This window comes from Dromiciops gliroides, chromosome 3 (genome assembly GCF_019393635.1).
Source record: "Dromiciops gliroides isolate mDroGli1 chromosome 3, mDroGli1.pri, whole genome shotgun sequence".
NCBI classification, from domain to species: domain Eukaryota; kingdom Metazoa; phylum Chordata; class Mammalia; order Microbiotheria; family Microbiotheriidae; genus Dromiciops; species Dromiciops gliroides.
In genome coordinates, this window is record NC_057863.1 from 446,779,818 (window position 1) to 446,796,309 (window position 16,492).

General features: G+C 38.4%; 1 protein-coding gene across 2 annotated transcripts in view; it reads left to right on the forward strand.

Annotated features, from left to right (window-relative positions):
• The window catches only part of STK39 (serine/threonine kinase 39), a 323,317-nt gene that overhangs the window by 98,419 nt on the left and 208,406 nt on the right, over positions 1-16,492 (forward strand). For both annotated transcript variants that reach the window (XM_043998694.1, XM_043998695.1), the window contains exon 3: positions 15,928-16,036. In XM_043998694.1, coding sequence (XP_043854629.1) covers positions 15,928-16,036 — 109 coding nt within the window. The remainder of the gene's footprint in view (positions 1-15,927; positions 16,037-16,492) is intronic.

Below are 16,492 nucleotides of genomic sequence, written 5' to 3' on the forward strand. Positions count from 1 at the left end.
GAGAGGGTGATACAAAGGAAGTACAGGATGGGATCAATGAATAGATGGCTCTGGAATAGGAAGTGAAGTAAAGCATCTGGAGAGACAGGCTTCACTAATGGGGCGGGGTGCAGGGCACACATTCTGGAGATGAAAGGGTTAACAGTTCTAAGGCATTTTCTCTGATCCAGTGTCAGAGTGCCTGGTCTATTAATCTGAATGTACTTTTTATCATTTATTTGTGTATATGTTGTAATCCTTCCCACCAGAATGTAAGCTTCTTGAAGGCAGTGGCTGTTTTCTTTCTTTTCTTTCCTTCCTTCCTTCCTTCCTTCCTTCCTTCCTTCCTTCCTTCCTTCCTTCCTTCCTTCCTTCCTTCCTTCCTTCCTTCCTTCCTTCCTTCCTTCCTTCCTTCCTTCCTTCCTTCCTTCCTTCCTTCCTTCCTTCCTTCCTTCCTTCCTTCCTTCCTCCCTTCCTCCCTTCCTCCCTTCCTCCCTTCCTCCCTCCCTCCCTCCCTCCCTCCCTCCCTCCCTTCCCTTCCTTCCCTTCCTTCCCTTCCTTCCCTTCCTTCCCTTCCTTCCCTTCCTTCCCTTCCTTCCCTTCCTTCCCTTCCTTCCCTTCCTTCCCTTCCTTCCCTTCCTTCCCTTCTTTCCCTTCCTTCCCTTCCTTCCCTTCCTTCCCTTCCTTCCCTTCCTCCCCTTCCTCCCTTCCCTTCTTTCCCTTCCTCCCTCCCTCCCTCCCTCCCTCCCTCCCTCCCTTCCTTCCTTCCTTCCTTCCTTCCTTCCTTCCTTCCTTCCTTCCTTCCTTCCTTCCTTCCTTCCTTCCTTCCTTCCTTCCTTCCTTCCTTCCTTCCTTCCTTCCTTCCTTCCTTCCTTCCTTCCTCCCTCCCTCCCTCCCTCCCTCCCTCCCTCCCTCCCTCCCTCCCTTCCTTCCTTCCTTCCTTCCTTCCTTCCCTTCCTTCCTTCCCTTCCTTCCCTTCCTTCCCTTCTTTCCCTTCCTCCCTTCCTTCCTTCCCTTCCTCCCTTCCTGTATTCCTCCCACCCTTATCCCCCAGCTTAATATCTTATACATAGTAGATTCTTTGGTGTTTGTTAAATTGAATTATTAACAATCACATTAACAAACATTCCATTTGACACATTTTTACCTACCCCTCTTCCTCATGTCGCTGGCCTTTACATGCCTTTCATACAATGGAACACTTGAACTTCTTAAATTTCTATCTACTTTTGAGAATGTTGCTGTTCGTAGCTTGCTCTAAACTGTTCTTTTTGGCAGATAGCAACAGTGCATAAGTATTAGAGGACAGAATGAAATATGTTGTGCATGACACCCAGCTGGTGCTCTAGGAAAGGTTCAAGGTAATAAAAGACAATATAGCTGCTTATGCAGTGAACATGAATGGGAAGTTTTGAATTGAAAGCTTATTCCTTAAGACAAATCATTTCACAATTTAATCTCCCTTTTCTCAGTTTTAGAACCCTCATTCCCACATTGGGCAGCCCACAATTTTGGAGTACTACACATTGTTTAAAAAGTTTGTTCCTCAGTGGTTTGTTGCTCAGAGTATATTTTCTCAATGGAACAATGCTTACATCCTTAGGCTGGATTACATCTTTTCATGAAGAAGTCCTAGCAGCAAGACTGGAGACTCTCTTACTTTTAACAGATGATCTCTTTTTGGCTCTAAATCTCTCTTTTATGCTTACACAGTGGGAGTGGAGATTATTGTAGTGTGTCCAGCCACCCATGGGAATGGGGAAAATATTTCAGCAGGTTCTGAACTGGAGAAAGAAACTGTTCATGAATTGAGTAACAACATGTCAGTGGTGCATTATATTTGACACATTTTTGCCACCCTTCCTCCTCATATTGCTGATCTTACATGTCTTCCATACAGTGAAACACTGAATTCAGTAAGTTTCCCCTTGAGTGTGGCCCTCTGTGTGCATGGGATGGGGCATGATAGTAGTATTATTGTGGGAGATGCTTGATGGAGATACTGAAGTGTGGGCTAACTTCTCCCCCCTAGTCATTTCTGGGGCATACATAGAGATTGGTTTGCCCACTTCCATTTTCATCACTTGTGGGTGGCTTCTCTCCTTTTGTTTCCTTTCCTTCCTCACTACAAAACAGAACAATATCAAAGCTTCTCATCTATCTTCCTGCCCTTGATGTTTTGAAGTTCTCTAGGTGTTGTTTTTTTTTGGGGGTGGGGGATGGTGATTGTTCAAATTGCTAAAAGTTACCAGAAACACATTGGATAGAAAGTTTCTCTTTCTCTACCTTCCCCTCATCATCATTTTTCCATTTAAATAAGTTAAGGAAAGACAAAAGTCCTTTGTGATAATGGTGAATCTTTGGATTTTCTGAATGGAGGTTATATTTCTTTTTCTCTTTTTCCTTTTCTTCTTTTTTCTTCTTTTTTTTTTTTCAGGGTAGTGAGGGTTAAGTGACTTGCCCAGGGTCACACAGCTAGTAAGTATCAAGTGTTTGAGGCCAGATTTGAGCTCAGGTCCTCCTGAATCCAGAGTTGGTGCTTTATCTACTGAGCCACCTAGCTCTCCCCCCCACCCCCCATTTCTTTATATTTCAAAGGACCTTAAGTTGGAGTTTACTGGGTATTTCATCTTTTGGATAGAATAGGGCTTGTAGTACAGGCAAGAAGACATGTGATAAGGTTGTTGAACTGACTAACAAACACTCCCATAGTGTATCGTATTTTATTTATTGTTTGCCCCCTCTCCTCCCCGACTCTCATATTGCTGGGTTTAGATGCCTTTATATAGCAAGACATTTTTGAGATTGGTGTCCAGTCCTGACAACACAAAGCATAGTCATCTGGGGTGGGGGGAGGTGAGAAGCTAGAGGTAGGGGGAGGGTGTCCTGGTCTGCTGTCAAGTTATATATGAAGGGTAGGGGGGAGAAGAACAATTTTGAAGAAAGGCGGCAGTAACAGAAGAAGTGGAAAAGTTCATGTTGCTACTTAGCTAATCAATGGTTACCATTCCTGGGTAGCCATTTGTATATTATGTGGGTATATGTAATATACCTACTGCCTTAAGACTGGACTGACTACTGCCTGCATCTTATCTTTCATTCATTAAATTTGTAATGTATGTATCATTTGGCTCATGACACTAAAATTATTTTCATGATACAGTGGTGGAAAGAGACCCTATCTATAATGAGCAAAGACTATTTGATATTAGGGAAGTCACTTAATCTTCATGGGTCTCAGTTTCTTCATCAGTAGAATGAAAGGGCTGCACTTGGTTGGCCTCAGAAATCCCTGCCAGCTCTAGATATATAGGATCACAACACACATGCGTACATATACATGCATGTGTATATGTATTCACATTTTATGTATGCAAAGTGTTCTGTATACAAATGTACCCATATCTGTTGATCTCTATTTGGAGTTTAGCAGGGCAAGAATTAGAGAGGAAAGGTTTCAGGACATGTTTTCTTTCCTCCTTTGTAAGAAAGGGATACTTTTTGTATTTCTTTTACTCTGTTCAAAACAAATAATAACATTTTTGCTTTTCTCAGAATTTTTAAAAGAGTTGAAAATGGATACTAGGGGCACAAACACAAAAACAAGACTTGCTGCCCTCATTGGAAAATGAAGGGAAGGAGAGAAAAGCATCTTTTTTTTTTTTAAATGAGGAAAGGGAAGTTCTTACTTAAAAATGTATTAATTATATAACATTTATGTGTCTATTAGAGTTCTAACGTCACTTTCTTAGTTGAGGAACATAAATATTAGTAGTTTTGTTTGCTTTTCAAAAAGCATTATGTTTACAATATTTAAAGTATAGTTTATGTAGATGACAATTACAAATATGCTTTTACTTTTTTATCAAAAGCTGTGGAAAACTTTTAGCAATCTAGGGTCATGTTCATTTTCCGGCTTATGAGAAACAGACAAAAACTTGAAAAGGAGAAACAATATCATTAAATTAATATTTTAGTAAAAGAAAGCATATTCTTAGTGTCCTCCACAGTTTCAAGCCAATACAGAAAATTCACCTTCATAGAAATGAAGCTGTAGAAAAGAGCACTGCCCCCTGGAGGCAAAAATTTAGTTTTGCTTTTTCATTTCAAAGTTGTCCTGTCCCCATGGCTTCTAGCATCCAGGAATTAAAATGAGTTGATACAGTTGGTAATTTTTCATAAGTTGATTACTTTTTTGAAATAACTTTGTGGTAATAAAGTCCATTGACATGAACAATGTGAAAACATCTTCCCTTTGAAATAATTTTGTGATCTAAAATTTTCCTCTTTAAAAAAAAAATAGAAAAAAATTAACAATTCTTTTTGTCTACCTCTGTGTTTCTTTTTTCCCCTTGCCTTTTTATATCTTTGGACATTCTTTTTTACATTTAAAAAAAAATTCATTTGCCCTGCCTACTTATATCACTCGTAGGAAGTTTTTTATATCAGGCCTTAGTTTAGGAAACTTAGCTGTGTATCAGTAGGCATTTTACTAAAGCCTCCATTCTTGTATTTAAATGTTGTTTTCTTCCTTCATATATTACTCATTATGTTTCAGAATCGCTGTGTAAGACATTTTGTTGAGCAGAGAAGCAAGCAGATATTTTTTGTTTTTGTTTTTGTGGGGCAATGAGGGTTAAGTGACTTGCCCAGGGTCACACAGCTAGTAAGTGTTAAGTGGTTAAGATAGTATTTGAACTCAGGTCCTCCTCAATCCAGGGCCTGTGCTTTATCCACTGCGCCACCTAGCTGCCCCCTAGCAGATATGTTTTTTAGTTTCCTTTGTGTCAATTCATTGATTACAAGCAAAAAGATCATTTCAAAGTTAGGTGTTTTACTGCAAGGTTTGGTAACTTTATTGACTGGGGCCTTCTCTTCTCTCCCCCCCCCCCTCCCGTTTCAAAATCCATTACAATCTACCTTCACACCTGCTCATTTGCCCTCACTTTAGTCAGGTTGACTAGAAACCATCATAGCTGCTGCATATGTTTTCTCTCTCTTTCTCAGCATTCTGATCTCTTGTGAAGAGAACATGGCCTGGCATAATGAGTGCTAAATATCTGTAGTCTAGAATCAGTAATCTGAGTTTGTGGGGAGGGGACATGAGGATGTGGGACAGTTTCCTTGTATGTACTTCAGCCCTTATGTCACCAACTTGGGGTTTTACTAATAGTTAAGCGTCAATAAAAACCTTTTTTTAAAAAATTCAGATAGTGGTACTGGCTACAAATTTATAAAATGACAGAATCCCCCAAATTAGCTTAGAATTCTTGTAGTTAGTACGGAGTCTCTTACTTAGATTAAATGTGACCTCATCAACTCTTCTCTCTTATCCTTGTCATTATCCATAGGATTTTCACTGTGTTCTGAAGGCTCTAAGTGTCTTTTTTTGAACGCTTTTATTATCAACGGAACTTTTGTTATTGAAAGAAAAAAGAAAGCCTAGTGTTAGTTTTTTCTCTGTGTGATGATATTCATATTGCTTCAGTGTTTGTTTTTTTGTTTTCTTGCTTTAAAAATTTTTTTAAAAACTTCTAAATAGAAGATAGGAAGGAAGAAAGGAGGGAAACCAGCATTTATTAAATGCCTGTTATGTGGTTTGGATAGAATGCCAGGCTTGAAGTTGGGAAAACTGATCTTCCTACTTACTAGCTATGTGACCCTGGGCCAGTCACTTAACCCTGTTTGCCTCAGTTTCCTCATCTGTAAAATAAGTTGAAGCAGGAAATGGCAAACCACTCCAGTATCTTTGCCAAGAAAACTTAAAATGGGGTCACGAGCAGTTGGATATGACTGAAACAACTGAACAACAAATGTGATTCCTTTAGGACCTAGACCTTTGATTTTATTGGTATAGGGAACTTCTAGGGAATAAACTACCTCTATCAATGCAAGCTTGGGCCTTCTCTGCAACTTAAAATCTTAGAGAGTTGCCTAGACCAGAAGTGTCTGACAGGTAGGCCCTGTAAAACTCCTGAGTCCATCCCAAAGTAAATTAAACTATAATTGGGAAAACAAACTGAACATAAATACAGAAGAACATGAATGACATTAATATGTGGTTTTCTAAGTCAGTATGTGGCCCGCTCACTGGTCCTGTTTCTTTTTGAGTTTGATGTCACTGGCCAAGAGCATGGAGGTTTCATGACTGAAGCAGGACCATAATATAGCCAGTATGTATCTGGGGTTGGACTTCAGCCTAAGTCTTCCTCTTTTTGAGGCTTTTTCTCACTCTCTTGCCTCTATGGAAGAAGCTTCTTTACTCTGCATTTTTTGTTTGTTTGGGTTTTTTTGTTTGTTTGTAGGAATTCAACATTTTTATTCTATGATAGATCAGAAATGCATGTAACTGTGCAAGTAGGTGTGTGCATGTACTAAAATTCCCAAAGGATTCTACAGGTATTCCCCAAAAATCTCATTATACGGAAAGTCCAGAGAGGTCAGAACTCTTTCTAGTTTTTATAACTGCCATTGGTCTTTCAAGCACAAAGCCAGGGAAGGAATATTCATTAATGGTGAACACAACTAGTTTCGACTGTTTCCCTGAAGATGATTATGATGATGGTGACGATGATGACGGCGATGATGATAACCTCTTCAAGACTTCAGGTTGTAAGTGGTATATAGGTATAGGAAAAGCAGTGGTGCACTATGGGAAGGCCAAATGGGTTTCAGATGTAGAACAGGACATTGCAGTGCCCTGAGACTGTTATGGGAACATCAGTTCTTTCTCTGTAGATGGATTGCAATTTTCCTAAGTCCCTCAGAGTTATATTGGATCATTGCCTTGCTGAGAATAACCATGTGCTTCCCAGCAGATCATCTCATTTCACTCTGCTTCAGTTCATGTGGGTCTTTCCAGGTTTTTCTGATAGCATCCTGTTCATCATAACTTTTATTTAGTACCTTAAACTTGACAAAGAATTTTCTTCACAATAACCCAGCAAAGTAGGTACCATACATTTTGCCATTGTAGTCAATCATCGTAACTGTTTCCCTCCATCCTATTCCCTTTCCATGATATTTACTCTATTTTCTATCTTCTTGATCCTATTCCTCCTCAAAAGTGTTTTACATCTGACTGTTCCCTTCCCCTGCTTTGTCCTCCCTTCTTTCCCCCTTCCCTCTTTATCCTCTTCCCCTCCTACTTTCCTGTAGGGTTAAATAGATCACTCCTCCCAATTGGGTGTGTATGTTATTCCCTCCTTGAGCCCACTCTGATGAGGTTGAGGTCTTTGAGCTAATTCTGTGTTCTAAATTTTTCTTCCTCCCTCACTCCTCAACCCTCCCTATGAAATCAAGCAATTCAATATAATTACCCTGCATTTTGAGCATGAGTTTTCTAGGAACAAATTTTTACTTAAACTAAACTTATTTGAAATCTTTCTGCTTCAAAAGAAAAATATCCAAAGATGGGCTAGTTAGTCCATGCCTTTGGAAATCTTCCTCTCACAAGCCATGTTGGAGTTAACAATTTCTAGTATTCTGAAACAATAGACAAAATTCTATAGTCAAGACTTAGCAGAGAGGTTCAGCATTTAGTTAACAGTTTTATTAGAACTTAAAATAATATTGATGCAGACTGAAGAATAATTTTCCTAATACCTGAGTCCTTTTCTTTGTGTGCTCCCTGTCAGGCAAGAATTCTTAACTAAAAGATATTTTTATAATTTCAGTATGGTTTCTTTTATTTTATTCATTTAAAAAACAATTTGCCTAGAAGGCGTCCATAGGTTTCACCAGATACCAGAAGCTTCTAGGATGTTCCTTTCTATCTGGTCAAAGATGAATCCAAGAAATATTTCTTGTAAATGAAGTCATCAAAGACTTCTTTCTTCTTTTAGTCTGAACATTAACTTAATCTGGTCCAAGCGTGAGGGGGAAAGGTATTGCTCTTAGAATCAATATAGAGCATCTAGATTGTCCAGGTTGCATTAATTCTGTCCTTTGGAAGAACAGAATTCTCCCTGAACTTTTACTCAATGTATCAAAAGAAAGTGGTTAGTCCTTTGGTAAGAGGGGCAGGGGGGAAGACAAATATTTTCAAAATTGGTAATTAGAGAAATATTGATAGAGTTTTCATTTAGATGTGACTAAAGATTTTAGACTTAAGTCCCCAAATTCTAGTTTTAAAAGCATAATTTTAAAGGACATTAAGACTTTTTTTTTAACACCATGTATATTAACATGGAATTATTAAATCTGAACATTTCAACAACCTCTAATATTTGAAAGATAATAGTGCTAGTTCACATTGCTGCAGTTCCTTAGAGTTAAAAAAAACAACACCCATTTTTACATACATTCCCTCTTTTCCCTTTACTAGAATCTTATGGGCCTCTTTTCTCAGCCTTCTAAGTCTAAGATCCATCTTATTCTTCCCCACCCCCCAAATCCCAACATGTAGTTCTATTTAAAAAAATACTTAGATGGCTCAGCAATCTTAGCATTGTAGACGTAGATCACAACCAATACATTCTTGGCCATTCTTTCCTTCCATCAGTTTGCCATAGAAGATTCATATAACGTTATGGGGAATAGCTTTTTTCATACATTGGTAGGATAACACATGGGCTATCCACTGGTTATATTTTGCTTTTGTCATATGATTAACCCATTTTCTTTTTTGATCATGCAGGTCTTATGTAGCATTCTTTTTTTTTGTTGTTCTTTGGAGTTCTTTTATTTATGTGTTACATTCTGCTAATACCCATCGTGAACCTCTTTACTGTCCAATTCTTAGGTGATTCTGGTGTTCCATGACTTGCACAAATAGAGAAACAATAGTAGAATTAAAAAAGAATGAAGTATTTAAAAGATGAACTTTAATTTCTGAGAGAAGTTTGGGGTCATTAATGGAACTTTGCACCCTCTCAGAAGCAATCTAGTCTTCTCTTCTGCTTTTACTCTGGGCCCAACTAGTCTATTTGCAGTGCCTGTATGGGATGTATCTACTGTTGGCTGTTCACTGAAACTACATGTTATAGCCTAAACAATAAACATTCTTCATCTGCATGGTTTTTTCTATGTGAATGATGAAGCTTAAATTCTTTTGAGTAGTTAGACATCTCACCCAGGAAGTTTGCCATTGTTTTCAAGCTCGATTTCAGCCAGCATGATTTCATCGTCTGAAGGGTCTCACCATGTATTAGGAATCCCATAGACTGTACTCCACAGTGTTGAATATCTCTTTCTAGCATACTTATCCTTATTTTATATCTCATCTGATAATTATGATTAGAGGGTCATTGGACAAAGTTATCTCTCTTTTTCTATTTTAATTTTGATATATGGATGGGGAGATGTTGGAAGAAAGCCTTTAAGGTGGCATTTGGTTCAAGTGAATCTAATGCTTTTTTATGATCAATGAAAAGTGATGAATCAATAAGTATTTATTGAGTGCCTACTGTGTGCCAGGCACTGTGACAAAGAGGTAGGCATACAGATAAAGGCAAAAGACTACTTTTTCTCAAGAAGCTTATAATCTAATGAGAGACAACATACAAACAGCTACATATAAGCAAACTATACACATGAAAAGTCGGAGATAATTAACAGTGGGAGACACTAGAATTAAATGGGATTGGAGAAGATTTCTTATAAAAGGGGGGGATTTTAGCTGGGATTTGAAGGAAGCCAGGAGGCTGAAATGAGAAGTGAGAGACTATTCCAGGCATGTGGAACACCCAATAAAAATGCCCAGAGCTGGGAGATGGAATATTTTGTTCAAAGAATAGCAAGGAGTACAGTGTCACTGGAACTCAGAGTATGTGATGGGGCATAATGTATAAGAAGACTGGAAAAGGGTGAGGGTGGGGGGAGTTGGGGCAGATTATAAAGGGCTTTAAATGCCAAATGTTATTTTATATTAGGTCCTAGAGGTGATAGGGAACCATTGAAGTTTATTGAGTAGGGAGGTGACATGATGAGACCAGTGGTTTAGGAGGATAACTTTTTCAGTATCTTAAGTCTTTCAGCCAGTTATGTGATGGTAACCTTTGATCTACCGTGAAATGAAAGCTTGCCTATTCCTAACTCGTCCCTTCATGATAGTTTCAGTTTGTGGGTAGCTTATTCCTGTAAGATTTTTATAGAGATTAAGTAAAGTAGATGTATTGACCAGTAGTAGTTGGTATTCTCTTGTATGCCTTTTCTGGGAGCATTTAATGAGTTCTAAGATTTTCCCAAGTTTTAAATTTTCAGATAACTTGTGAGATGATTCCATGATGCCCTTACAGTTGTGTTGCTTTAGCATGGTTCTTTTCTGTGTACGTTTGGTCTAATTCAGCTGCATCATCTTTGATTTCTCTGGTGTCATTTTCTACCTTTTTATTTTCTTGGACTAAGTTGTTAGAGTTCAGTTATCAGGACTTCACTTTCTGTGATTTGCAGATATTTTCTATTGTTTTCCCTTTTTTTTAATTGCCCTGTTTTCATTCTTTTTGGGGGTAGCGGGGGCAGGGCAATGAGGGTTAAGTGACTTGCAGCCAGTGTCAAGTGTCTGAGACCGGATTTGAACTCCGGTCCTCCTGAATCCAGGGCCGGTGCTTCATCCACTGTGCCACCTAGCTGTCCCCTCCTGTTTTCATTCTTAAATGTCTTAGGTAGAACCTTACTTAGTTTAGTTTCTCATTTTTCTACTCCACTGCTTCTTACTGTTTTATGAGGTGATACTGCTCTTTGAGAGGAATGATGGTTTCATCTTTTGCCTTTGTATTCCCTCTTCTTAGCATAATGCCTGGGAAGTAGTAAGCACTTAATAAATACTTGTTGCTTGATAATTTGTCATCTATTTCCGTTTTTACAAGTAAGTTTATATTTTAAATTGTTGTTGCTCTTGGTTGTCATAGCTTTCTAATTATCAAGTACAATACATTAATGCATGTTGACTAAATTACTTTTTTAGGTTCTTTGGGGCTTCTTAGTATAGCAGTTGATTTACTTTGGTTCAACTTCTATGCAAAATTATTGCAGTCAATGCCTGTCTTTTCTCCTATCTTTCATTTTCATCATAACATAGAAAGATCAGGAATTGTTTTCTGTACACAGCATTCTTTCTTTTTTCCACATTTATTCTTCTGACTTTGGACTGTTTTGATTTTTGCACTAACGATTGGGTGGTCTAATTGTCCATAAAATATCTGCTTCGGGAAGTATTACTACATCAGTAATGAATGAGTCATTTCCTGTGTTATAATCAATTTTTTTTGGTGATGTCATTTGATGCTTGCCATATCCATCACTTTTTCATTTTTTTCTTGAAGAAAGTATTCATGTTGCATAGTCATGAGGCATTTGTGTAGTGCCCACAAATCTTTGGCTCTTATTCCTCATTTGTGTACCATATTTTCCAACATCTCATTGTCCTCTCCTCTTCTTACCTTTACATCAGTGTCACAAAGAATCATAGTGGATATTCTCTTCATCTTTTACAACATAATATACAGTTATTTTTGTGGTGGTCTTTTTGTAAATGCTTACCATAAGAATTGCAATGTAGAATGTCTCATGACGTAATATTTCTTGTTGCCTTGGGACGATAAAACCAACTCAGCCAACCTCTTTATTTGCCTCTCCAAGAAGAATCTGTGAATTTGAACCATTTTTCCATTCATCTGCAACTTTTTTCTATATTTGTTTAGGGCAAGAACCACAAGAGTGATAGGATTAATTTCCTTCAGTGATAGATCCACTTATTGGCCATTCGACAGTGGACATACATTTACCAACATCTAAGTTAAAATTTATAGATGGTCTAAAACCTTTTATTGTTATTGTTCCTAGCTCCTTTTACCACCACTTTGTCACTGTTACTGTAGAGGTTACTACATAGGACCAAGGGCTATTTTGCATTTTTCTTTGCTTCATAGATTGCCATCACAAAGTAATTCATCACCAGCTGGCCAATTTACTAAGTGATGGGCCTCTGTATACATAGATAGGCAGGTATTGGGAAAGCAGACTCAGTCTGTTGCCATGGCCTTGCTTGAAGCCATTACATAGTGGTAGAACCTATCAAAACTTGCCTTTGAGATCCCCAGATTTTGTTTATGCATGATGTGGCATTGAAGTAAGAATTTTTTTGGTGTTTGATTTTTAGAGAGTTAGCTCTATAATAGACTAGACCATTTCCCTCAATCAGGATTGTGTAGTAGAAAAAGTACTGGGTTTGGCATTAGGAGAGACATGGAATCCTAGTTTAGCCACTTGCTGTGTTATTATAGGCAGAGTGTTTCACCCTCAACCTCAGTATCTGTAAAGCAGGGAGAATAATTGCATTATCTCCTTCAGTCTTCTTGGGAAAGTGCCTGTATAAAGGTAAACTCTTGTTGTTATCCATGGCTTTGAGATTTAGATTTGGAAGGGACCCCTGAGGTCCAACCCCCCCCTCCATGTATAGAGAGTAACTTCTCCCATAGTGATATGGGATTTTATAAATCTAGAGGTAGAAAAAGACCAGGGATTGTCTAGTCCAACCAACTCATTAACTCATCAACAGGGAAACTGAGGCACACCCAGGGAGTGATATAACTTACATTTGGTTACACTGGTAGTATTAGAAGCAGGACCTGAGCTTCTGACTTCAGAGCAAGTGTTCTTCCTTCTATGCAATATACTGCCTTCCAGTTTCACGAATTAATTATTTGGGGGCGGGGGGGGAGTCAGTTGTGGTTAAGTGACTTGTCCAGGGTCACACTGCTAGTGTCAGAGGCCGGATTTGAACTCAGGTCCTCCAGACTCCAGGGCTGGTGTTGTATCTACTGTGCCACTTAGCTGCAATCCCCTCTCAAGCCCTTAACTCTTAAAGTTAGTAATTAAGCGGCTAGTGTGGGGAGAAGGGTTAGAGCTGGGATTCTTAACCTCTTTTTGTGCCATGGACCCCTTTGGCAGGCTGGTGAACTGCCATTTGCAGGATAATGTTTTTGTGTGTGTGTGTGTTTTGTGGGGCAATGAGGGTCAAGTGACTTGTCCAGGGTAACACAGCTAGTGTCAAGTGTCTGAGGCCGAATTTGAACTCAGGTCCTTCTGAATCCAGGGCCGGTGCTTTATCCACTGCACCACCTAGCTGCCTCTCGGATAATGTTTTTAAGTGTATAAAATGAAATACAAAGTAGACCAAAGGTTAATGAAAATAACGATGTTTTTTTTCCCCGTTTAAGTTCATGTGTCTTGAAATCTATTCTTGGACCCATTGGAGGTTCAGAATTTGTGGGCTAGAGGATGTTTATTAGCTTGATTGAAATGATCTCTTTATCTTTATTTTTCCTTTCTCCCTCTACCCCTCTTTTGTTCTGGTAGAGGCGAACTTATACTTTCACCTAAAACTTCAGAACACTCGTAAAATTCAACTAAATTCCCAAATGCCAAAAGTTCTCCTGGAAAGAAATATGATAACTTGTAGGTCATGGCATGCCTAAAAAAGCTTGCTCTGTTCCCTTATGGCTCCTTCTCTCAAACACACCCTCACTTGTACACATGGGCACCCACCATTCTTCTCTGTCTCCAATGTCAGAGAACCAGATACTTTCATTAGGAAGTGATACTGGCTGTCTGAAAGAGAAGGACTGAAACAAGTGTTTTCCTGACTCTGGCCCAACCCTGCTTTTGTACAGAAGACTTTCCTTTCTGAACAGCAGATGGACAGTAGAGTTGTTTATGGGCCATTTTGTTTAATGATTTAAAACTTTAGATGTTTATAGCTACAATGAGGGTAACTGTCACCTGTATTCATTTGCATTTAGCATAAAATGATTAGAGATAGGAACTCTGCATGGTCAAGAAAACTTTGCTCATGTTTCTGTGAACAGCAGGGGATGCCTGTTTAAACTGGACTCCATTTCATGCTGCAGAACTTTAAATGGGCCATTCTCAACAATTAACAGATGTCAGAATGAGTTAAAAAAGGAATGTCCTGGGCAGGCTTCCATTGCTCCTTACAAAATTGTCCTCTCAACTCCAAACCTAACACCAGAAACAGACGGAAACTGGACCTCAGGTTTCAGATCTTGTTTAAAGGACAGAAGTTGACTGAATTGAAAAGTGTCAGATTTAGAAAAGCTGAAATTATTTAGTTTTGTGGAAGGGCAGAAAGGAGGTGAAAGAGAAAGGAGAATGTTGTATAATAAATAGAAATAAAAAGCAGTAGTACATTTCCCCATGATAGTAGGAGCTTATAATTATTTAAAAGCAATTCTTTTCCTTATATTTATCTTTTACAGATATGGTTATTTGACAGTCATACTTATTACAATGATCTTTGAAGCATGTGCTAAGCAGATTTAGTGCTAGTATTAATTATATTATAAAGAGAAAAATTTCAAGAACCTAGGCTATGCTGGTCTGTTGACATTCAATAGTACACATTTAGACAAACATTTCTGATTAGCCTTGAGTTAACCAATCCATCAGTCAGTCAGTAAATTAAATGCCTCATGTATGACAGTTCTAGATACTGAGGATAGTTACAAAAGTGAGGATGTCCCTGTTCTCAAGGTACTTAGCATTTCAGAATAGATAAAAAACAAAGTACATGGGGAGTGGAATGGGTGCACTGAAATTCTTGCAGAGTGGATAAGGCACTGGCCTTAGGTGTAGGCTTTAGTTATAGAGAAGTTTTGAAGATTGATCTCCATTGGTTTTGTTTAATAATCTTTGTAAAATGTATACTTTTCCCCTACCTTTAAAAAATACAGACAGGGTAGCATTATCTTTATTTAATAATTTGGGACATCTTTAGTGGCTTGGGGACAGTGTTATAAACATGTTATTGTTTTACATACACACAAACACATACATACATGTATATGTGTGAATATCTATATCTGTCTGTTGATTGATCAATTGATTGATAGATCAAGACTGGCTGTTAGGTAAAACAATAGATAGAGCACCAGTCTGGGAATCAGGAAAACCAAAGTTCAGATCTGGCCTCAAGATGCCTTGTGAGTCTGGGCAAGTCACCTAACTTTGGTTTGCTTTAGTTTTCTCATCTTTAAAATGGGGAAAATAATAGCACCTTCAGCCCAGGGATTGTTGTGAGGATAAAATGCAATATTTGTAAAAGTACCTAGCACAGTGCCTGAAACACAGTAAATACTAAAGAAATGTTGTTTAGTTGTTTTCAGTCGTGTCCAACTCTTTATGATCCCTTTTGGGTTTTTCATGATACTGTTTCTTCAGCTCATTTTACACATGAGGAAACTGAGGCAAACAGGGTTAAGTGACTTGCTCAGGGCCACACAGCTAGTAAGTGTCTGAAGCCAGATTTGAACCCTGAGAGAGGAATCTTCCTGACTACAGGCCTAGAACTCTATCCACTGTGCGACCTAGCTACCTTCTATAAATGTTAGCTGCTATTATTATTATTAGTAGTAACTTTAGTTAACTTTAGTATTATAATTAGTAGTAGTATTAACTTTTATGTGTGTGTATGTGTAACTGTGTAAAGCCACTTTTTAGTAAGAGAAGCTAAGGTACACAAGTGATATAGTTAAGAAGAAATGAGGCATATCTAGAAAGACCTGCATTCAAATCTTATGTCTTGACATTTAACTCTTGCCCATGTGACCAGGGGCAAATCAGTTATCTTCATCTTTAAAATGGGCATAACAAAACCTGTCATAAGTACCTTATAGGCTTGTTCTGAGGCTCAAATGAAATAATATACATAAAATACTTTTCAGACTTTTAAAGTGCTAAGTGTTAGTGATTATTACTTATTGGTGGAGCTTGAACTAGGGAACTTTGGTCTCCTATTTTCTTGTCCAGTGTTCTGTGGTTTAGCATTTCTTTGTCTATGGACAAGAGTAAAATTTTGGTTCTACATCTTAAGAAATCATTACAGTCTCAGTCTAACTAATGCTTCAGGCATCATAATCACACTTGCAAAAAACCAAAAGATTGCCTTTTCCCCCCACGGTACTGTGTCATGTTTTGCTTTCTTTATAGAAAGAAATCCAAGCCATGAGCCAGTGCAGCCATCCCAACGTAGTGACCTATTACACCTCTTTTGTTGTAAAGGATGAGCTTTGGCTGGTTATGAAATTATTAAGTGGAGGTAAGTTGTTTGTATTTGGGGGACTCTGGGACATAGAGTTAAGATTTCTTCCTATGTGTGGCATGTTGTCATTGCCCTAAACTGTTCCTGTGCCCTATTTTGGCACAGAAGCAATCCTGGGTTCTTGAAGACCGTGGTAATAGACTGCCAGGTCTGGGAAGTTCTACCAAGCTGAAAAGCCCTGGCAGTGGGTTCTTGGGAGAGGTTCACCATCAGAAAGTTGCCCACTAGGTCACGATTTTTTTTTCCTGACCATAGCAACTCAAGAATTTCTCTGCTGAGAGGTATAGTGACTATGATCTGTGTTTGTAGAAGTATCTTCACTGAATGAAACAGCTTCATTAAGATGGGTGGTTGTAACCAGAATATTGGGAATTGACAAAGGACTTTCTCTCTCCAGCTTAGAGGGCAGTCTTTCTCAATGGTTGGCTCACATCAGCATCTTTTCCATAGACC